This window comes from Vigna angularis, chromosome 6, assembly GCF_016808095.1.
Source record: "Vigna angularis cultivar LongXiaoDou No.4 chromosome 6, ASM1680809v1, whole genome shotgun sequence".
Lineage (NCBI taxonomy): Eukaryota > Viridiplantae > Streptophyta > Magnoliopsida > Fabales > Fabaceae > Vigna > Vigna angularis.
The window spans coordinates 8,794,248-8,818,201 of NC_068975.1; the positions used below are offsets into that span (position 1 = coordinate 8,794,248).

General features: G+C 36.0%; 1 protein-coding gene and 1 long non-coding RNA gene across 3 annotated transcripts; both read left to right on the forward strand.

Moving 5' to 3' along the window:
- Positions 1–7,000: 7,000 nt before the first annotated feature.
- On the forward strand, positions 7,001–18,509 carry LOC108343201 (uncharacterized oxidoreductase At1g06690, chloroplastic). 2 transcript variants are annotated; one of them, XM_017581317.2, is made up of 10 exons: positions 7,001–7,542; positions 9,318–9,409; positions 9,476–9,516; positions 9,603–9,767; positions 10,111–10,133; positions 10,259–10,330; positions 10,859–11,026; positions 17,042–17,124; positions 17,206–17,268; positions 18,228–18,509. In XM_017581317.2, the coding sequence occupies exons 1-10, from the start codon at positions 7,323–7,325 to the stop codon at positions 18,411–18,413; spliced, it is 1,113 nt and encodes a 370-aa protein (XP_017436806.1). In that variant the 5' UTR covers positions 7,001–7,322; the 3' UTR covers positions 18,414–18,509. The 2 variants fall into 2 exon arrangements, with proteins under 2 accessions (XP_017436806.1, XP_052734734.1); XM_052878774.1 differs by having other exon boundaries at positions 7,404–7,542; positions 9,322–9,409.
- A 477-nt stretch (positions 18,510–18,986) lies between these two features.
- On the forward strand, positions 18,987–23,510 carry LOC108342775 (uncharacterized). Its single transcript, XR_001833430.2, has 3 exons — positions 18,987–19,100; positions 19,229–19,326; positions 23,320–23,510. It is a non-coding gene; the product is annotated as an uncharacterized LOC108342775 (long non-coding RNA).
- Positions 23,511–23,954: the final 444 nt, after the last annotated feature.

Here is a 23,954-nt window from a genome sequence, read left to right on the forward strand (position 1 = left end):
TCTACTTTCTTGAATACTATTGGCAATACTGAAGTTGCCTTGAAAAGTAGTATTAATTTGATAGCTTCAACGACAGCGTATCATTAAGTAATCCATTTCCTCTAGATGTACAGGGCAGTTTTCACATTTCTTCTCTACAATCTTAACTTCAGTTTTAACAGTTCTAGCAGATTGTAAAGTAGCTTCTAATTCATTTTTAAGCTTTTCATTATATTCTACAAGGTTATCAATGCGATATTCATAATCTCTTCTTTCTGAATTTAATCGATTTACCTTGTATTGAAGTTTCATGGCTTCAATCTCTTGAAATGCATCCAACAACATACTATATTTCACTTCTATACGCTTGCTTTCAAAGTCACTGTCGTTGTCTTCTGAGTGCACGGATCCGTCCATGAAACACAGATTGGACTCTTCTTCCACACTATCATCATCACTAGATGTATCGTCATCACTATTTTCTTAGGCTATATAAGTTTTTCTCTGCTTACCCCTTCTCCTGTCTTGTGGATACTTGGTGTCAGCCTTTTGCTTGTTTTTTAACTCTTGACATTCCAGCTTTATATGACCATCCTTGCCGCATTCATAGCATGTCACAGTGTTGTTCTTTGAGTTCTTCTTTCCTCCTTTTGAATAACTTATATTGTTAGTAGCAATAATTCTATTTCTCATGAATTTAGAAAACTTCTTTACCATCATGTTCATGATCTCTTTTGCTAGTATTTCTACATCAGACTCAGTCTCAGATTCTGCTTTCTTGGAGAATTTTTTGCTTGTAGCCTTGAGGGCAATCGATTGATTTTGCTCAATCTCCTCTTCTTCCCTCAATCTACCAAGCTCTACCTCATGTTCCTTAAGCTTACCAAATAAAGTTGTCATATTCATGTTAGTCAAATCTTTAGATTCGGATATAGTAGTTACCTTAGGCTGCCAGCTTCTGTCCAGGCTTTTCAAGATTTTGATATTGATTTCTTCTTTCTCAAATGCCTTGCCGAGAGCCATGAAATGGTTGACAATGTGTGTGAACCTTTTCTGCACATCATAGATGGTTTCTCCTACATTCATCTTGAACATTTCCTACTCTTGTACCAATGAAATATTTCTAGCACGCTTTACTTCATCAGTTCCCTCGTGCTCGCTTCAAGAACCTCCCACATTTCCTTTGCTGTCTTACATTGAGAGACCCTGAAAAACTCATCCATTGTGAGAGCAGAAGCAGTTACATTATTTACTTTAACATCATACTGTGCTCTCCGGTTCTCCTCTTGAGTCCACTAAAAAAAATTCAACACAGTTTTTCCATTTATAATATGAGTGGGTTCAAATGGACCATTGAGTGTTGCATCCCATACACCTTTATCTACTGATTCAAGAAAACTTTGCATTCTTATTTTCCAGAAAAGCATAATTTTCACCAGCAAATAGAAGTGGTCTATTTGTTGATGCACCTTCGCCAAATGTTTGACAAACAAAAGCCATCACAGGATCGAAGATTAGACAAAAAAGTTAATCGATTTGTTTTTCAAATATCTTTTGAAAACCAGCTCTGGTGCCAATTGTTAAAAAAGATGTGCTTCGTTTCTCACACCAAGAGGTGGGGTGAATTGGTGTTGTATAAAAATGATTGCTTTTGAAATCATTTTCGCAAAACTACAGTCTTTAAACTTTTCTTCAATCGCAAGTAAAAATGTATGCAATGTGACAGTATGTGTATTCGAGTACAAGTAATATGCAATCGATTAAATGTAGAGAGTTAGGGAGAAGAAGATTCAAACTCTGAGTTTTTATACTGGTTCAGCCAAGCCTACATCTGGTGTCCTTCCGATCAACCTTAGACCGAAAGCCAATTGCACTATAAGATATGAGATTTTACAACAAGGTTTTTACAGCGACCTCACTCGTCAAAATGTAAACAACCTCTCTAAGTCACTAATCTAAAATAGCCAACTACAATAGACTAGTAGCAAGAACAATCCTCTCCTACAGTCAACCCCTTTGAGATCCCCCTCAAAGTCAAGAACCACATGTTCGTCTTCCTGTATACACCATAGGGAAACAGAGGCACTAAAGCATTTGCAAGAGCTTCCTGATCCAACAATATGCACCTCTATTGTGCATATTGATCAGACAGTTTGAATCAATCAATCCAACTTCTCAAGAAAACATCAAGTCTTGTTCACCACGATAGTTCTTGTTTCTTGGAGTGTTTTTCTCTTCTGTAAAACTTCAAAGCATTTATCTAAAACAGATATGAAAGTGTTAAAATCAATTCTTCTTCTCCTTACAGAATTTCAAATCATGAGTCTATATATAGCATAGGTCAAATTAGACGCATTTAAATCGATTATACTATTAATCTAATCGATTTCATCTCAGTTATAACAAATTAACAATAGTCAAAGTCATTAATTGAATGCACAATTAAGGTAATCGATTTGCAATTAATGTCTGGTCAACATATTTAAAAATATGACCCTTGTGACCATTATGTCAAGTAATGAAATAGTTTTCAAATATTTAAGAAACTTAATTGAATACAACATGCGTGTAATCGACTTAACCACTAACGTAATCGATTTAAAACATGTTTTGCCATAGTTTAAAGCTTAAGTTGTCTGATGACCTTAATTGATTAACCCATCATTGGAATCAATTAAGTCATGCATATATGCTTGGTGCATGTGGTTTTTCCATTTCAAAATACATATTATGCATACTCAAATATAATCACATTTCCAACACAGTAGTATGCAACAAACAAGATAATATTTTCGCAGTTATACTTGTATTAAATCTCAGAGTAAGCATATTACACATAGAACACAATACATATACATGTGTTTTTATTAACTATGTGTTGTCATCATCAAAAACACACATCACGAAGATTGTGGGTTCAGCTAAACCTGTGCACCCCCTATCAACAATCTCAACAATATGTATGAAACATATTTGTTTTATGCAAATAGAGTAAAAAATGTTGGACAATAGTTTAGATTACAAAATGAGTGACTTTTAGAAAATTAAACTATGTTGAAGTTACGTTGCAAATAACCAAGTCTTGGTAGTTCTCTTTAAATGTAACTTTGGGTGAGTTCTTGGCACCTAAAGCCTAGGATCACCAAACTTCAGTATGATTCATCAGTGACTGCTTGAATAGATCACTTGCATTAAGATCAGTACTTCAACCTTGGATCTATTCCTATCATATAAAAGCATACAAGAGAATTGATTAGACCACAACTTGAAACTACTTTATGCTAAATCCCAAGCAAGTGAAATAAGATGAGTGACCAGTTCATCCAACAACAAGCATAAATCAATTGGCAAACATGTGATCAAAAGCAAAAATTCATAAATAAAAATATTATGAAATACAAGAGAATTTCAAAGTACTTTACATCTCACTTAAACACTTAAGAGATTTATCTTCTCATAATGGATGGAATGAAGTTAATACATGGAAGAAAGTCCACCTCCTAATCCTCTAATAATGTTCTTTAAAATACAAGGAAGTGTGTGAGAATACTTTCTAAAGTCTCTCTCTAAATCTCTCTAAAAGAGCATCTCAAAAGTTCTCCAAAGAGCTCTCCAAAAAGTTTTATAAAATAGGGGTAAAATCTTATTTTTATAGACTTCTGATAGTGTGACTTCAGCGGTGGGTTCCATGGCTCCAACCGTGAGGTTTCCTCCTAAGGTGGGTTTCCTTTATGGCTTAAGTTATGTGTTTCTAGGTTGGAGCCTTCCTTAGATTACTTCTAGGTGAAGGACTCTTCATGGCTTGATGGGGTAAACTTGGGTTGTGATTTTTATGTTCACTAGGCTTAAGTCCCATAATCCTCAACATCACAGAATATCAATTTTTACAAGATTTATCTACCTATATGACCTATTCATGATGTGCACCAAGCCATTTGTATTATAATCGAATTGAGGATGTCGTATCCACGGAGATCTAGAAAGCATATTGGTAGTTTGTTTTTGGGTTTCTACATTTGGAAAAATTGATAGTAGTATATATTATATAGATTGAGTGAAGTAGATGATATGAGTGGATTTCATCTCATGCTCTTCCACTACACTACTATTGATTTTGTCTATGTACTTACACAAATCCTTCCTTGTCTTGGGAGTGCTCTTTAAATATAACTATAGGCTCCTTCCTAGCACCTAAAGCCTAAGTTCATCAAACATTAGTATAACCCCTTAGTGATTGTTTGGATGAATCACTTGTATTAAGATCTTTACTCTGTAACCAACTAGAGTCTTAGATATATTCATAGCATCTAAAAACAGTAGGAGAATTAGTTGGACCACAACTTTGAACTAGTTCCCACTTAATCACAACCAAATGAAATACGATGAATAATCAGTTCATCAAATAACAAGCATTTATTAATTCACAAATAGATTGAATAAAACCATAAATAAATATCCAAGAAGTAGAAGTACAGAGAGTTAAAATTGATTATATCCAACCTCGATATGAGAGAGTTTAGCTACTCATAGAATTGCAATGCAATCCCAAGAGCATTTAGACATAAGATTTACAATAAAGAATCTCTCTTGAGCCTCACAAACCTATTCTTAATCTTCTAGTACATATTTGATCCTCCACTCAATGCCTAAAATGAGGACATGAGGTATGTGTTTATAAATTGTCCAGGGTGGTTCTTAGCTCCAGCTTTGGTGCTTGAGCCGCAAAGGTTTTATTCCATACCTTTCCATATCATCTTTCTTAGAGATTAAGGTTCAAATTTTAGGCTCAAGTTGTAAAAGTTATATTTCATATCTTTCCAAAGGTAGGTGCTTAGGGTTTTCTCCTCATGAGGGTTTTCTCCTCATGAGGGTTTTCTCTTATGGCCTAAGCCTCATCCTCTAGTGCTCCAACCTTTGAGATAACTTCTTTAAGAATAAGTCTTAATGGTTTAGCCTCAAGTTTAGTGCTTAACATTTTTGTTTTCAATGGGTTTTCTTTTGTGGCTCAAGTTCCAACTCTGCTGCTAAACTACACCAATATTAGTTTTGCCCAAAATAGCTTGAATTTCATCCATTTTCTTTATTTTTCCACTTTAACTCTCTATTATATCAAGAATTGCAAAACAAACTAAATAGGGGTGCATTAAGCATAATCTAAACAAATAAAAATAAGATACGTGTCAAAATTATCTTAAAATTCATTTAAATTTAGGACTTATCAATGCCTAACTGTCCAAATATGACTTTTAAATGGGAAAGGTGTAATTCTTAGGACATGTGATATTAACTCATGGGATATCCATGGATCTGGCCAAGGTAGAGGCAATGTTGTAGTAGGAGAGACATAAGAATGCATCAAAGACCTACATTAAATACCTACACCAAATTCGTGAAAAGCAAAAAACCAATTTGTGCTTCAGCCTCTACCATCACACACAACCATTGTGCCATGAAAAACGTGCACCCAGGAAATCCTTCTTCGCGATCTCTAGAAACCCCTAATTCTCCATTAAACCTGCAGGAGAAAACCCCATAAACAACGCGCCTTCTCCTTCAACCTTCGAACAACATCGTGAAACCGTCCTCACGATCCAACTTCGCGTCTTCACGAATCACGAGTTCATATTTTCCTTCGTGAGCCTTGCACCTACAAGAAGAGAAACCAAGAAATCTAGATCCAAAATCACACAACCATCACACCTTTCCTCTTCCTCGTGCCATTTGACTAAAGAACCCTGCCTCGAGCTGCTATAGTCGCGTGATAGCACCTTTGTTGTTCAATCTCAATTTGAAACCCTAGTTTGGATGAGAAAAGGGTTACCACGTGACATGTGGCATTCCCTCATTGGTCGCGTCCACCTTGAGTCAAATCTGGTCAATAAGTCTTCCTTGGTCAAACAAATTAACTTTTGTCAACTAAAGGGCTTCTGAGCAATTTTAGAAAAGAAAGGAGGGGCTAAAGTGTAAATAAAGGAAATTTCTGGGACTTCTCTGCAATTTTGGAAAATTAAGAGTAATTTGTGTTCAATTTAGTCTTTTTTGCAAACGTCGTTTAAATCGTTAACGGTCAAATGTACAATTGTGCAATCAGTGACACATCACCCTTGACATGTCATATCATCTCCTACCTCCAGAAACCCTAATTTCTCCTTACACAGAAACCCTAGCCACCACATAACCCTAACCGTCGCCGCCACGCTCATGACCAGCCACCATCTTTGCACCTCCATCATTAAACATTTCGAAACCCTAACTAGATGGTTGCATCACCACCACTTTTGTTCATCTTCTCCGTCTAACAACCACCCAGAAACACCACCATGACCATCTTCCCCTTCCTCCATCGTGAATCGCCATCAACATCTTGTCGCGACAACCATGACCGCCGCAACGAGATAGTGAGCCATGCACGAGCTCATCTTCTCCATCAAGTCTTCAACCTGCAAAGGGAAATACAAAGAATGAAAAAGCCAATTGGAGTAGAATCGCCGCCGCAAAAGCGCCATTCTCCATCAATCTTCATCTTCTCTAGCCATTGCGAAGTTGCTCTTCGAACCTGCAAGTAGAAAGAAACCAAAGAAACCAAATCGCAGACAAGCAACCACAAGCTAGATTCGAATCGCGACGCTCCTACATTTCGAAACCCGTTCAGTTTTCCTCTCGCGGTGCAGGCGGAAGGAAGCCTTTTCCCCTTACATTCAGAAACCCTAAATTTGTGGGTGGTGGAGGAGCTGCCACGTAGAAGTCTCTCATTTGCTGATTGCACAGTTGGACATTTTACCGTTAACGATTTAAACGACGTTTGAAAAAAGGTCTTAATTGAATAAAAATTACGATGTTTAGGAGTACATTAAACATTTTAAAAAAATTAAGATTATTTCGAAAACAAACAAAAATTGAAACCAAGTCTTTTTTGTATTATTTAAAGGGAAAAAAACTATAAATAGGCTGGCACCATTTAGAATTCTGATAATTGAAAGTACAAAATATGAAAATGGGTCCACAAGTGATCTCTTCAACGGTTCTGCGTCCAATGGATTGCAATGACGTGTATCATTTCATCCCCACCATTCTTCTACAAGAATCCTCAATTTTTCACTTTCTTCATTTCATTTCAACAAATGTTGCAAAATTTTCTTATTCTCTTCACGTAATTTTGTGTTTTTCCCCCGTCAATTTCCAAGGAACGTTTAGATTCATAGTTGTCACCCTGATATCATATTTGTTGAAATCTTGTGTTAAAAGTTGTATACTTTTGAACTTCAATAAAAGACTTGATTTTTTGCGTTTTTAATTTCATAGCCACAGACCCAGTTTTGGACTTGAACTGGTTTTTTGTTCACATGGCCCTTCATATTAGCAGTAGTTGTTTTGCTGTGATGTGTCACTCAAGAGTTCACAGAATAAGAGCTACTGCTGCTGCTTCAGAGGGTTCTTCTACTCTTAATACAGTGACGGAGGAAAAGGTGAATTTGGGTAACTCTGATTTGAAGGTCACAAGGTTAGGAATTGGAGCTTGGTCTTGGGGTGATACCACTTACTGGAACGATTTGGAATGGAATGGTAACTTTCCTTTTTCCACTTTTTCTTTTTATTTGGGGGATATCTTTCTTGAAAATATCACAATTTTTAGTTTTAATCTCTGATAAAATTTTATGCTTTTTAAATCTTTATATCTAACAAAATGGTATAATTTATGTCCCAGTAAAACCATATGTAGTAAATACTAAAGAGTTAAGAGGATTTATTTTAATGTGAGAAGTAAACATATATAAACGAGTTTGCAACAACTTACTTAACCAAAGTTATATTCCCTTCACAAAGAGTAAAAAGTATTAACATCAAGTGTACGGGCTATTTACATTGTCTTGTATGAAAATGTTGTTAACTTTTGAGATAATGATCTTGAAAGTGATATTTATTATAATTCCTTATTGATTAATAGTCTGGAATTTTATACACAGTCATTGCAGAGACATTAAAAGCATTGTGGTATTTTAAGGAAAACAACATATTTAAGCCTTCTTTTTTTATTTCTATTAATGGTCAATGATGGAGGCTGTGAGTTGCACATGTTAGGAAAATAGCTTTCAATGTTGAAGTTAAATTGTCAACTGTTTTTGAAGCATAATTGTTGGAATATGCAACAATTCCTATCCATTTGGTGGGGGTGGGGAAGTTGACAGCAATTTGAGGATTGTTGCTTTCTTTGTTGGTTAAAACCTGAGAGTGTCACATTATTTGCTGTCTGAAACCAGTTTTAGGTGTACAGCTTCTGTACCATAATTTTCGGAAGTTGTCTAATAAGGAGGTGTGATGGGAAAGAATTGGAATCCCATGTTAATGGTTATTGTAATATTTTTCACGTTTATCTGCATTAATTAATATATGGGCTACTGTGGTAAAATTGGCTTGTGAGAGTGATAAGGATTGTGGAAGAAGATCACTCGCTTGAAAACATATATTGGTGTTATAGCAAGTGTTTGTATCATTAAGGTCTAGGTGATAAGCAATAAGTACTAAAGCAAAAATTTGAGAGAAGTGAATGTGAAAGTAAGAATTGACCTGTAAAGAATTCAAACACATGATTTCATAGTTCAAGCAAATCATCCCCAATAATATTGGGTCTAACCTAAAACAACAGGAGCTAGAAAATGAAACATTTCAGTTCAGAAAACACCCTTGTCCAAGTTCTTTAATGCTGAGACTGATAATACCAAATTAATTGCTTGTAATCAATCTCTCTTACTTTGTGTTGAGCTTATATCTACCACTGGAGTTTGATATGCTGACAAACTGAAAGTGAAGAAAATAAGTAAAAAAGGGATAAAGAGGGTGATAGGAACTTGGTATTATGGGTGCCCATATATTTAAGTGATTGGTTCTCCTTCTTATTAGCTAAATTTTAAAGGTGTGTTCCCCCATATATTTGGCTATTTATCAATAGTTCTATTGTTGGAAAAAGGTCAAGATGTGTTTTGCATCAGTATTATTCAATAGATGGAAATATAGATATTCCAAATTAATGTTAATATTATTGGTAGTTAATGTAACAAACTTTTTAGTTAATCTTGGGAACTGATTTTATTACAAAGCTTTTACTTGTTTGTGTTTCTGTTAGACTTTTATTTGTTTTTTATCTTAAAAAATTCTTTCTAATTTCTACTCAAGATGACATTTGATTATAATGTATAAAAGTTGCAGATTTGAGACACAATGAAGAGGCCTTTTCTATCAGATAATGTATATCGTGTTTTGAGTTGAATGGATTGAAATAGGTTTTTAAATGAATAAAGTTAAATTAGAATGTATTCATTTTGGCTATGTGGTGATTGTAGATAGGAATGAAAAGGCTGCTAGAGATGCTTTCAATGCCAGTATTGATGGAGGTCTAACCTTTTTCGACACTGCTGAAGTCTATGGCTCTGGGGTGAGTGTTCATTTTTCTAGAATTCTTTGATGAGTCTAAATTCACCAAAGATGTTCTTCTTTTCAGCTTGCTTTAGGAGCCATAAACTCTGAGGTTCTTCTTGGAAGGTATGAATGAGCTTACATGATTTTCATAACCAGTTTGCAATTATGAAAGGTTCACATTGGTGGTTCCATTTGTTTGTTATCTAAAGATATATTAAGGAAAGAAAAGAAAAGGATCCAGATGTTGAGGTTGCTGTTGCAACCAAGTTTGCTGCACTGCCATGGAGATTCGGCCGTCAAAGTGTTCTCAAGGCTCTTAACGATTCCCTTTGTCGATTAGGACTGACTTCAGTGGATCTTTATCAGCTTCATTGGTCAGTATTTGATGAGCCTGTCTAATGATATTAATTTGAGTATATTACAATGACATTCATTGAGATTTTTTCATATTACACTTACACTCCCTATTAGTTTCATCATTACATGTTCTCCCTTATAATGATGTTTAGCTGTAATCTTTTTACAACTTAAGGTGCATCTGTAATGTAAGAAAAGTGTGGCAAAAGTAATGTTCTTAAAACATAGGATAAGTTTGTATAAAATTTTAAGAGAACTGGGGTCTTTGTAATTTGAAAAAATCTCAAGAGTATAAGTGTAATATCCTCTATTAGTTTTTATCCAAAACCTTTTGTTGATAATATATTTCCTGCTTTTCAGGCCTGGAGTTTGGGGAAATGAAGGTTGCACAGCGTATCAAAATTTTTTCATTGAACCAGTCATTTAATAAGGCTTTTGGAACCGTATGTATCTTTACTTATGATCAGATTAAGAGAATGCTTAGTTCCTCAATTATTTTACCTTTCAGGGTATATTGATGGTCTAGGAGATGCTGTTGAAAAGGGACTTGTGAAGGCTGTCGGAGTTTCAAACTATAATGGTAAATCTTTATGGCTATTATATGTGTGAAGTCTTAAATATTGTGCAAAATCATTTGACACTTCTACTGTAAAATGGGCAATCTCTTAACCTATGACATCTTAATATTGTAGGAAGAATGTTAGATATAATATAGATAATTAGCTAGAATGTATTATAGATCAAAGATATTTGTGGCGGTCTCAGGACTTATTCAATGATCATCTCTTCTGATTTTATAGTTTGCAATGAATTTTAACCAATAAGAGATTGTGTATACAAAAGGTGTTGGAAAGTGTATTTCTAGCATTTCACTTTGTTAGTAAGCACTTCGTTACATTGATGATTATTAAGGCGTATCAAGGGAGGAATCTTTAGAGAATCTGATAATTGGTTGGATTCTACTATTTATGTTCAAGCCTGCCACTGTTACTGTTGTTGGTATACACAATACCTGCGGCAGAATCTCTGAAAATACAATGTTATTCTGCTGGTTCTGTTCAAGTTCTATCAGCACAAATAGTTAACATCTATTTTTCTATATAATTAGAAAAGAGACTCCGTGAGGCTTATGAGAAGCTGAAGAAGAGAGGTATTCCATTAGCTTCAAACCAAGTAAACTACAGCCTCATCTACCGTGCCCCTGAAGAAAATGGTGTAAAGTCTGCCTGCGATGAACTTGGGATTACAATAATTGCTTATTCACCAATTGCTCAAGGTGAACTCCTTTTCATTCTTGTATATCTTTACTATGTCTTTTTATAATGTTTTTTCAATTTTGCATTAAACATATCTGCCATAACCACATAGCATAAGAAAAGTATTTTTTATGAATTGTAATCTTGCTTATAAAAGTTTAGTTACTTGAACATAGCACAAAATTTGGTTTACGGATATTGAGACAAGGAAACCTCTGACATGAAACATAGAGTTGAAAATAAGACTTATTTATTATAATCAATCATGAAAAATACATTCTCATATCCTCTATTTGTAATAATCTAATTCTCCTAAAAAGGAAAATAGGGAAACAAAATAAAATAACAGATTATATATCTATATCTTCTAATTAGGAAGATTCTAAAGATATTTTCTCTAATTACAACACTCCCCCTCAAGTTGGTAAATGAATATCAATCATTCCCAACTTGCCTACAAGATCTTGAAATCTACCCGAAGGAAGCCCTTTTGTAAAAATATCTGCTATTTGAAGTTCTGTAGGAACATGAGTTGTAATCACAAATCCTCTGTCAAGATTATCTTTAATGAAATGTCTGTCAATTTCAATGTGTTTGGTTCTGTCATGTTGTACTGGATTATGGGCTATGCTCATAGCAGACTTATTGTCACAGTGTAGTTGCACCGAGTTCTCCACTTTGACTTTAAGATCATCCAAAATGATTTTCATCCAGAGTCCTTCACACATTCCTTGAGCAAGGGTTCGAAATTCAGCTTCTGCACTAGAACGAGATACTCTATCTTGCTTTTTGCTTCTCCATGTTACCAGACTATCTCCAAGAAATACACAATACCCAGAAGTAGATTTTCTGTTGGTAATAGAACCTGCATAGTCCGCATCAGTATATATCTTCATAGTCAATGTGTCTTTCCTTTTGAACAATAACCCCTTTCCTGGACTTGACTTCAAGTATTGGAGAATTTTGTCAACTGCTTGCATGTCTCTCTCTCTTGGATCATGCATAAATTGGCTCACTACACTCACAGCATAAGCAATGTCTGGTCTTGTGTGTGATTTTGATAAATCAATTTTCCTACCAATCTCTGATATTGGGTCTTCTCTATAGGAGCACTTTCTTCACTTCCAATTCTGTGATTCTGTTCTATAGGAATTGTTGAGGTTCTACATCCCAGCTTTCCTGTTTCTTTGAGGAGATCAAGTACATATTTCCTTTGGGAGATGAAAATTCCATTCTTGGAGTAGGCAACTTCTATTCCAAGAAAATATTTGAGTTTTCCTAAGTCTTTCATTTCAAAATGAGCTGCCAATTTATCTTTTAATGCCAACTTTTTTGTTTCATCATCTCCTGCAATAACCATATCATCCACATAGACAAGTAATAGAGTGATTTTACCTGTAGAAGAATGCTTTATGAATAGAGTATGATCTCCTTGGCTTTGTCTGTATCCCAAGGAAACCATTGCTTTTGTAAATCTTCCAAACCATGCTTTAGGGGATTGCTTAAGACCATACAATGCTTTCTTCAGGAGGCATACCTTGTTTCTTTCATTTTTCACTTCAAAACCTAGGGGAATCTCCATGTACACTTCCTCATCTAGATTTCCATGAAGAAAGGCATTCTTCACATCTAGCTGGTGTAAGTCCCATCCAAAATGGGCAGCCAAAGAGAGAATAACTCGAACTGTATTCATCTTTGCCACTGGGACAAATGTCTCCTCATAGTCAATCCCATATGTTTGGGTATATCCTTTTGCCACCAATCTAGCTTTATATCTATCTATTGTCCCATTTACCTTATGTTTCACTGTGAATATCCATCTACACCCTATTGCCTTCTTGTCTCTTGGCTTATCAACAATCTCCCAAGTTGAATTTCTTTCTAATGCATTCATCTCTTCTTTCATGGCTTGATTCCAATGTTCAATTTTCATGGCCTCCTGGATTGAGGTAGGAATTTCTGTGGCATCAATAGCAACAATAAAACTTTTGTGCTTATTAGAGAGATTGTTAGTGCAAACATACTGAGAAATAGGATATCTAGCACATGATCTTCTTCCCTTTCTCAATGCAATGGGTAAATCCTCAGTAATACTTACCTCCTCCTCATTGATATCTTCAGGGATTCTCACCTCCGGATTAGACAATTTTTCTTGCTCGAGAGTTGAAGTGGGTTGTTTTCTTCTTTCATATTTGTTGCCAAAAAATTTGTCTTCTTCCTCTTCTTCCTCACTGTGGACTATGGTAGCTTCATTGCTCAGGTCTTGGGCATCCTGCAAAGACAAACGTGGTAATGACAAGAAGGAGAGTGTTTCAAGTGCTCAGGTCTTGGGCATCCTCACTGTGGACTTCATAGCTTCATTGCTTCAAGTGCTTTCTCCCCCTGAAGTGGTGGATTGACATAAAAGGATTGTGTTTCATGAAAGGTGACATCCATGGTGATAAAGACGCGACGACTCTGAGGATGATAACATTTGTACCCTTTTTTATTAGAAGGATACCCAATAAAGACACATTTAAGAGCTCTAAGATCTAATTTACCACAGTTAGGATGATGAGAGTGAACAAAAACAACACATCCAAAGACTCGACTAGGTAGACTCGTTATTATGGAAGAAGAAGGAACAAAAGACAATAGAGGCTCTATAGGACTAATGCCATTTAAGATACGAGTGGGTAACCTGTTGATGAGATATGTGGCAGTTAACACAGCTTCTCCCCAATAATTTTTTGGAACAGACATTTGAAAAAGAATAGCTCTAGTTACTTCAAGAAGATGACGATTCTTTCTTTCAGCAACCCCATTTTGTTGAGGGGTATTAACACAGGTGAGTTCATGAACAATACCATTATGAGACAAAAACTTGAGAAATTCATGATTCACATATTCAGTACCATTATCAGACCTAATTCTTTTGATATTTTTTCCAAATTGATTTTGGACAAGATGGAAAAAATTAACAAAAATTTGAAAAACTTCGGATTTATTTTTCATAAGGTATGTCCATGTGACACGGGTACAATCGTCAATAAAGGTAACAAATCATTTGGCTCCGGAAATAGAATCTATGACAGGACCCCAAACATCAGAGTGAATTAAATCAAATGGAGAAATACTCTTTTTATTACTAATAGGATAAGATGCACGATGGTGTTTTGACAATTGACAAATATCACAATTAAAAGACTCAACAGGCTCTTTGGTAAACAAATGGGGTAACAAGGACTTGATAAGACTAAATGAAGGATGCCCAAGCCTTTGATGATATAGCCATATTTGGGAATTTGCCCACGTCTCAGATGTAGCTTGTTGACTCATAACTTGTGTGTTGCTTTGGTCATCAAACTCTAAAAAATACAACCCACTTTGCTCCTTAGCAGTTAAAATCGTCTTTCCCGTGGCAAGGTCCTGAAAAAAACAATTAGTTGGAAAAAATGTTACTGAACAATTTAAATCCTTTGTGAGTTTTTGCACAGAGATAAGACTATTAGCTAATTGAGGAACATGTAAAACATCCTTCAATATAATAGATGAGTCCAAAATTATATTCTCAGAGCCGCATATAGGTATACCCTGACCATTCGCAACTGTAATAAGTTGTGCTTTATTGCTTTTACCATGAGTCGAAAGACCCACTAAATGGTGTCATATGATCAGTTTCATCTGAATCAAGGATCCAAATACCTTGAGACACTTGACCAACACTATTGAGACAAATCTTACCTTTTATGGACAGAGTACATGATCTAGAGGGCTTACTCATTGATTCAACCATTGCTTCCAAGTGCTCTAGTTTCTCCTTATAAGCTTTCATATCAAGATCTGGTGGTTGTGGATTAGATTGTGAAGAACTAGATTGATTGGTGGCTTCCTGTTCTGAGGTAGTATGATTTACCAATCTTTGAGTAGACCCTTTGTTGTTTCCCATGCGTTCGAGAACATTCTTTCTTCCATGGAGTTTGAAGCATATTTCCTTGGTATGTCCAGATCTTTTACAGTATGAACAATAGTCCTCATGAGTACCTTTTTCAAACGTCTTTCCCCCAGCATTTGTTCCCTTGTGGACTCCCTTTCCAGTTGTCATGGCAGAGCCTGTGTTGGAGATCCCTCCATTTAGCATGATAGTTCTCCGAGTTCCTTCTCCTCTTACCATAAAAAAAACTTCTGACAGGGATGGTAATTTTTCTCTTCCAAAACTCTGAACCCGGATTGGGTCATACTCATGATTCAAGCCTAGAGAAATTTAAAGATTCTTCCCCTTTCAATGAATTTAGCAAGAGCGGCAGCATCTGTTTTACACATCTTTATTGTTTGGATCTGATCGAATTCCATCCAAAGACCACTCAGGATTCCGTGATATTCTGATACGAAAAGGGAACCTTGTTTTGTATTAAATATCTTGTTCTCAATGTCATAGTAAGCAGCAAGATCCTTTTTTAAAGAAAAAGTTCTCTGTATATCATCCCATATTTCTCTTGCAGAAGAATGAAACATATAATTTCTCCTTATCTCAGGAATCATGGATTGCCACATCCAAGTCATAATTAATGAATCTTCATTGTCCCAAATTGAGAAATAAGTGTCATCTGGTTCTGGTCCTCCTCCATCTATGTGATCAAGTTTTGAACGACCCTTGAGAACCCTTCGAATAAATTGGCTCCATTGTAAGTAATTTTGACCATCCAACCGATCAGTACCTCCTATATTTGGTAGGTCATTAGGTACTCCCAAAGGAACCCTTTTTACTTCAGACATCCTGTAGAACGGAACTAGGAGTCTCCGGTGACCTTTTCCGAGACGACGACGGCATGTGGGTCACACCGAGAAGAGGAGCAAAACCTTCAAACTCATATCTGCTCAAATATAGGCCAAACGAGACGTCACCGACCCCAGGAACAGACTCAGGAGGCTCCGGCGACCCTGTTTGTGGCGGCAGCGGCGAGTGGGTCTCGCCGGAGGTGGGCGCGTGGGCTACACGCACCGGCGACTGTGGCGGCGCGTGGCAGCTCCTCTCACGGAGCGACTTTCGGCGTTGTGATCGCCGGTGTTGGGCGCACCTTTCTGTCCTATCAAAGACCCCAACCGGCGACGGCGGCAATGGCGGTGGTCGGACAACGGCGGCGGTGTGACTCTGTTGCAGCGGAATGGAGCCCCAAGATTTGGAGCTCTGACACCAAGTTGAAAATAAGACTTATTTATTATTATCAATCATGAAAAATACATTCTCATATCCTCTATTTGTAATAATCTAATTCTCCTAAAAAGGGAAATAGGGAAACAAAATAAAATAAAAGATTATATATCTATATCTTCTAATTAGGAAGATTCTAAAGATATTTTCTCTAATTACAACACATAGGGACTTGATCTTTTGATACTTGAAACAATGCAGCACCCCTCTTCCGGGATTTTGTCATCTTGGCCTAACTTTTGCATGAATGATTACTATTATTGTTATAATTATGGCAAATGCTAACCAGTTTCCTTAGGGCACTGGTTGAGAAATTGTAAGTAGAAAGCTTGTATTGAGATGAATGAAAATGTGTTCAATGTACTCTCGTATGATTTTCAATAGAAGTATTAATTTTTTTTCTTGTTTTCATTCCTTAGTTAGAGTTCTAAACACATCGTTTAGCAAGATCCTCTTAGTAGTAGTAGTTCTTTCTTTACAAATACATAAGTAAACTTTTTTAACGAGCAAAATATCCCTAAAAGTGGGCTGTCAACTGGTGCAAGTGGTGTCAAAAAAACATTTTCCTTTTTCAAACTGCAGTTTTAAAAAACTCAGACAGACTGAGTAAACCTTCTCATGCAAAAACACTGAAACTGGTATGAGTTAACCTACTTTCAGAACAATATTTGAAAAGCATAATACATAAGATAAAAACCATATCTGTAATAATATTCAGACACCATGCAGTGAAATGCTTTATACTTCATGCCAAACATCCTTACCTTAAACAGGTTTTCTGGTTGTTATCTAATGTATTCCAACTCCGTCCATTGAAATTATGCAACATTCTTATCTTGAACAGGTGCTCTAAGTGGAAAGTATACTCCTGATAAACCACCAAGTGGGCCTCGAGGCAGAATTTATACTCCTGAATTCCTAACAAGGGTAGTTCTCTTCTGATATATTCAGATCTGATAACTTTCACCCACATTACTTACTTCCTCAAGTGTGTACTTTTTGTTGCAGCTCCAACCTTTACTAAACAAGATTACTGAAATAGGAGAGAAATACGATAAAACTCCTACACAGGTTCATGCTGCTCTTCAATTTCATTCTATAAGTTGAACAATTTGAAATATTGCACCATTTTTCTATCTACTTTGGCAATATTAAAGACACTAGAACTAACTTTTCATGCTACCACCAGACCTGAATATCAGGATCTTGCTCTTATAAAGGTTTGGAGTTAAAAACGGGTGCACCATTCTTGATTAGTTTATAACTACTTTAGTTCATATTAAGGGTTAGGTTAGACTTTAAACTTAATTTTTGACATTATTGTTAGTTAATGTGGAATTTCCAAGAAGTTAATTTATCCTTTTTTAACTTTATGCATTTTCTTGTTCTAGAGAACTCTAATCCTGGAAACTTATCGAACAAAGTGTATTTTTTCTACTCGATCTTTATGATTTGTGAATTTGGTCTATATAGATAATTTTTTCATAAACACTTATCATGTGATAAGAAAATAAGAAAAATAAATTAGAATAAACTTTTTTAAAAGCTATGCTAAATTAAACTCATTTGTTTATCTAAAACTTATGCATAAACAATTTAGGGGGCGCTTACTTTTGCTTTCATTTTCGGTTTTCACTAAATGACATCTTATTTTCAGTCTCTTTTTTTTCTTACTAAGAGTTATACAAGAAATAGAGAAAACAAACGAAGTTATTTTCAGTGTTTCTTGTACAATTATTTGAAAACAGAAAACAATGTGACACTTTAGTAAATAAATGATTAACATAGAAAATTAGAGTACGAGTCTTTTGTCTTCTCAACAACTCAACCAATATCATGAAGAATGAACACATCTCAAATGTGTGGGATTTAGATAGGCTAACAAGTGGGTTTATATTTATTTCAATCTCACAAAATTAGCTTAGAAAATAAAGTTTTCACTTCATTTATATATTATGATTCGTTCATATGGTCTATGTGAGATTTTCAAAATTAAAAATTATTATAACATTTGAAATGATTTTTGTCAGGTATCACTGAACTGGTTGGTAGCACAAGACAATGTTGTGCCAATTCCTGGAGCCAAGACAAAAGAACAAGCTAAGGAATTCATAGGTGCACTTGGGTGGAGACTAACTGAAGAAGAGGTAGCTGAACTGCGTAGTTTGGCTTCAGAAATTAAGCCTGTCATTGGTTTTCCAGTAGAAAACCTCTAGAATATTGTTAAACACAAAAATGGTTGCTGCATGCACCTTCCAAATCAACTGTAAAAATCATATATGTTTATCAATATAGCTCTGATTATTTGTTCATTACTTATTTTACCAAATGCATAATATGATTTTTTAAACTAACTTGGGGTTTCACCTAACTTAATTTCTTTTATTTTATTTTTATTTCTTATGTATTCAATTATAAACTATATATTATTAGAAGCATATATTTATTTTAGGCTTTAGTCTCTTTAATTCGAAACCAGTATCAAAAGGAGTTTATCTTGTTAATGAGCATTACCTATTAATTATTGTAATCCTCCTAGGTTTAATTAGGCTCGAAGAGAGTAATATTCAATAATTTATCGTGTCTTGTATTTAAAATTATTATTTAGTCCATAAGGTGTAAGAACCGAAAATTTTAAAGATTTTGAAGTGTACAGGTGTATGGGAATAATGAGACCGAATGATTTATATTAAAATAATATTATTATATAAAGGAAAATTTCAAATGTTCGTCCCATTTTCTGATACAACCATTTTTCTCTAAATCTTCTTCTCTTTTCTTTTCTCATCCTTCTCTCTAAATATCTCTCATCTTACTTCATTTGATTTTCAATCAGACTGAGCTTAAGTAATTTTGGAGTCAAAGACATCCTTTTCCACCGATCAAAGTCTTGTTTAAAGCTGGTAAGTCTCGATTTCTTCAGCTCTTGTGAGATTCCAAATCTTTTTGGCACATGAAACCAAGTTTCTGGTTGCATGTGTTAATCAACTTCTTCTTTCTATTTCTGATCACATTTCTGGTCTTTTGGTAGTTTATCCTCATCAATCAGTGAGCTATAGGTGTTCTTGGGATTTTCTGGAAGTGTGAGCAAATTTCTGGAAGGGTAGAAGATTCCTGTTCGGTTAAGAGGTAAGAGAAGCTAGTTAATTTAATTGTGATTTTCTATATATGAAATGACTGTTTGGATGGTTGCATGTATATAACTTGAATGTTTGATTGAATTGTGTTGAATCTGTGAATACAGGAACCTCTAAACTAGTTGGAGTTTCTCTGCATAAGTGTCAGTCTGTTATAATCTTAAGAAAGTGGGTATGCGAATATGATGGTTTGGGGTTGGGAGTGAAATCTGGTATGGGACTCTTTGGGATGATGATAGAATGATTTTAGGTACCTTCGGATAGGCGTAAATTGGTATATGAATCATGATTGGAGGATTAGAAGTTGGGAAGTTGTAGTAAATTGGTGAAGATAATTGTTGATCATAATTCTGCAGTTATTCTATAGAATTATGCAGATCGCCGAATGTCATTCATTGACCTTTCGGCTTTCTTCCTTTGTTCGGTCTCAACTGAATTCTACTTCTGTAGAGCTTTTCAGCTAATGACCGATCTGTCTTGTACTCGTATTCTGTTTTAGTCATAACGATCGTTCTCGGTGAGGTGTGTGATCTCTTAGTAGCGATCGGTCTTAGTGGGTGTGTGGTCTCTTAGTAGCGATCGGTCGTAGTGGATTGTGTGATCTCTTAGTAGCGATTGGTCTTAGTGGGTTGTGCGGTCTCTTAGTAGCGACCGATCTTAGTAGGTTGTGCGGTCTCTTAGTAGCGATCAGTCTTAGTGGGTTGTGTGATCTCTTAGTAGCGATCGGTCTTAGTAGGTTGTGTGGTCTCTTAGTAACGATCTGTCTTAGTGGATTGTGTGGTCTTTTAGTAGCGCTCGTTCTTGTACTAGTCCTCGAACTCGTACTTGTATTCGGTCTTAACTTCGTTCAACCTCTCATGGGCCTTACCTGGTAATGACCGTTCGGCGATATTTTAGTAATCGGTATCAACTTTAAGTGTTCGGCCTAAGCTATAGGTGTTCGGCCTAAGCCATAAGTGTTCGGTCTAAACTTAGTACTTGGTATAGTGGTAGTATTCGGTCATGTTGTGGTACTCGGAATCCTCTAGTTGTCAGTCAGTAATATTGTCCGACCTTCTCTTCAGCTGTATCTATTATTGACCGTTCGGTCTTGTTCTTTAGGTAGTGAGAGAACGACCGATCTCCAACATTCACAAGGTGTTCGGTATTGTTCATATATGTTTGGTGATTTCTGTTTGGCCCATATTTATATTTATTTCAGTGTGCTATTTTAGTTAGGGTTAAATATGTTTTTAGTCCCTTAACTATAAAGCGAATTTGATTTTAGTCCCTCTTTCAAAGTAAGGTACATTTTAGTCCTCCTCCTTAAAGAAACCATAATTTTTCGTCCTCCAAAACCAATGGCATTAAAAAGAAGGTGAGGTGACTAACGGTGGTGTGCTAGGGAATTTTTTCTTTTCTTCTTTCATGACATTGTCCCTCCCTCTTCCTCCATCTCTTTCCTTGCATCTTCATGCCCAACTTCTAGCCCTCATTCTTCCATTGTTCTTCACGCCCAGCTTCTCGCCCTCCTTCTTCCACTCTTCCCGCCACGCCATCGTATCACAAAAACTCTTCTCAAATATCACAAAACTCTTCCATCCATCCGCCCATCCGGCGTTAGCTCCGAAGCAACAACGTCGTCCGAGCGTCCATCTAAGAGAGATCAGCAACCAACACGTTTCCTTTCATGGCCACGACTCGCATATGCGCCGCCCGAGCATGCCATCCATCCACCCAGAAATTATAGATCTTAATTGTGGTTTATGCTTTTGTATCTTCAATCTGGATTGAGCTGATAAACTCTGAATTCCATCTTTCCCATAATTTAAATTTTTTCGAATCAGGAGACATGCAAGTAAATTTTGGCTTAACCCTCAGTTGTTGATCTCTAAGCTCCCTTAACTGCATCTGGTACTTTACTTTGGGTAAAGGACTCGGTTGGCCACTGGACACATAGCATACATAGAATCTCTGAAAAGAGTTTCAACAACACTTTGTGATTACATTAAAGGTGATGAACCTCGCGAGTTCTCATTGGACAATGCCATCACCCTATCTTTCACACCTGTGAAGAAGAAAAGTGGCCCGAGATTCATTCCTATATCAGCAAAACCCTTCGCAGCAACAAGAGCTATTGAGTTTGGGATCAGACCAAACTCTACTTTGAAAGTGAATTACCTTAGACCTGGTGGTAACCCAACAATTTCAGTTGATGAAAGGCCTTAATCTCTGGAAAGGGTACGTGTTGAGACATATTATCCTCCAATGTAGTAGTATGGCTTTGATGGATTTTTCAACATGCAATCCTCACCGGTGAATCCCTCAATTTTTGCCTATTCTCCCAATAATAGGCTTAGTATCCCTCCCCCTTCACCTCAAGCTTCCCAATGGGATTTCTTTTGGAACCCCTTTTCTTCTTTGGACAACTATGGCTATCCTGCAAAAAGTATTGATCATGCTGCAATAGATGATGAATACAGAGGACTCAGACAATAAAAATAAGTCCTCACAAATACACACCATCAGATTTGAGGACAAATCCTTTCCAAGGGGGAGGGGATGATATGCGGGGACCAAGCACCATAATTAGTCAAGGAACCATTTACTTGAAGAATAAAGAAGGCTTCACAATGAACTTGAAAACAAGCCAACACCTCTTTGCACACTCCAAATGGAAGCTAGAAGAGGGTCAAATAAGAGCCATCTCAACCCATGAAAGAGAAGCTTTGAAGAAGCAACCGAGTGGCACCGTTCCAGATTTAATTTTTTAGCACGTGTATTAAGTGCCCCCTTCTAGAATTCTGTATGTTTTCATTGCTTAGCCACATGGCCTATGATCCACGTTTAGGAGATTGATTATCAGCGTGCACTAGCTAAGGAAATTTACTATAAATTCACCTTAGCTTCATATTGTAAAGGACTTTTGATGATTAATGAGTTTTACTCTGTTGAAGCATTTCCAGCACCCGAAACTCTGTCAAAAGTCACCCAAATGATCTTTCCCTCTCCATCTAGCTTCCTTCTGGTGGAAGGCCGCCTGAGCTAGCTCCTCCCTCACTAACAAGATCTTCAATCCATCACTGACACCACTACAATCCACCTCTGTACGCCGCTGCCAAACCACAAGCATCTCCTTCCGTTGCCTCTAGTTCGTAGCTTACTTGGAGCAACCGTATTAAGAAGCAAGGAAAGAGATGGAGGAAGAGGGAAGGAGAGAAGCAGTCAAAGATTGACTCAATGTTAGAAAAGAAAAAATGACCTGACACACCATCGTTAGCCACCTCACCTTCTTTCTAACGTTGTTAGTTTTGGAGGACCAAAAATTAAGGTTTCCTTTAGGAGGAGGACTAAAATGTACCTTACTTTGAAAGAGGGACTAAAAACAAATTCGCTTGATAGTTTAGGGACTAAAAACATATTTAACCCTTTTAATTAATTGTTCCAATTGCTTTGATGGCTAATGTATGCATTATCATAATGGTGTCAAATTGAAAGTATGGTATGATGTTCTAACTGGTATGAAAGAGAATTCCAAGGAGGAATGTCTCAGTGATTGGTTATCAATGTGGTGGTAAAGTATGAATATGGATAGTGAAATCCACGAGGTTCATCCTAACATTCTAAGGATTACCAAGTCTCAAGTAGAGAGGGATAAGTCATGTCGTGAGAATAGCAGGAGGTTCTAGCCTATAGGGTATCGTAGGTGAGTTATAACGGACTAACCCCGGGTGGTAGCTGAGGGTGTTCCAGTTACTACACCCCGGGCGCAGGAACGACCTCAAGCTACATATTTATACAATCTGAATGGTCAAGTCAAGTGTTCGGTCATTGCTTGTAATGTATGGTTGGTCATTGCATGCTTGAAATGCTCAGTTGACACATGCTTATGTATTTGTTTAATTTGCATGATTATTGTAATAAATTAAATTACTCTAGCTTACCCTTACTTTTCTGTGGCCTGCCTTTGTATGTTGTTTCTCTTTTGCGATGATCACCTTAATAGTGTGAGCTTAGGGATACAGTCTTTTCAGTTGGAGCAGCTGAAGGGGGGAGGGAGTGCAACTGATAGTATAGGTAGTTATTTTTGCTCTTCAGTTGAAATTTTTATTCACCAAATTTGTAGTTTTGTTTTATCATTATCCATGTAATGTTTCATTTTAGTAATTTTCTATTACTAAATTGGAATGTTACGTTAAGACTTAATTCGGTAGCATAGCAACAATATGTTCAACTTAATTTAATTTTACATAACTAACTTAGGTGATCCGATAAAAAAAATAATATATTTAACAAATCAAATTTGGATTTTAAATTAAATTAAATTTTAAAAAACCAATATACTTTAAATTGACTTAATCACTAGTTTGACGTGGAATTTCCAACAGTTTTTTTAAGTGATGTTAGACATTTTTATATATTTTGAAATCTCAATGTTGCCATTCTAAAATATATTTATCATTTATTTATTAAGAAAAAAACAAATAACCAAGAAAAAAAATGGAGGACCAAATTAAATCATTTACCATAAATTTATTTTACATGTATTTTTGACTGAATTATAATTTACATGTATTTTTGACTGATAATTGAATTATAATATATCAAATTGTGTAACAGGTCAAATATCGTATGATAGAT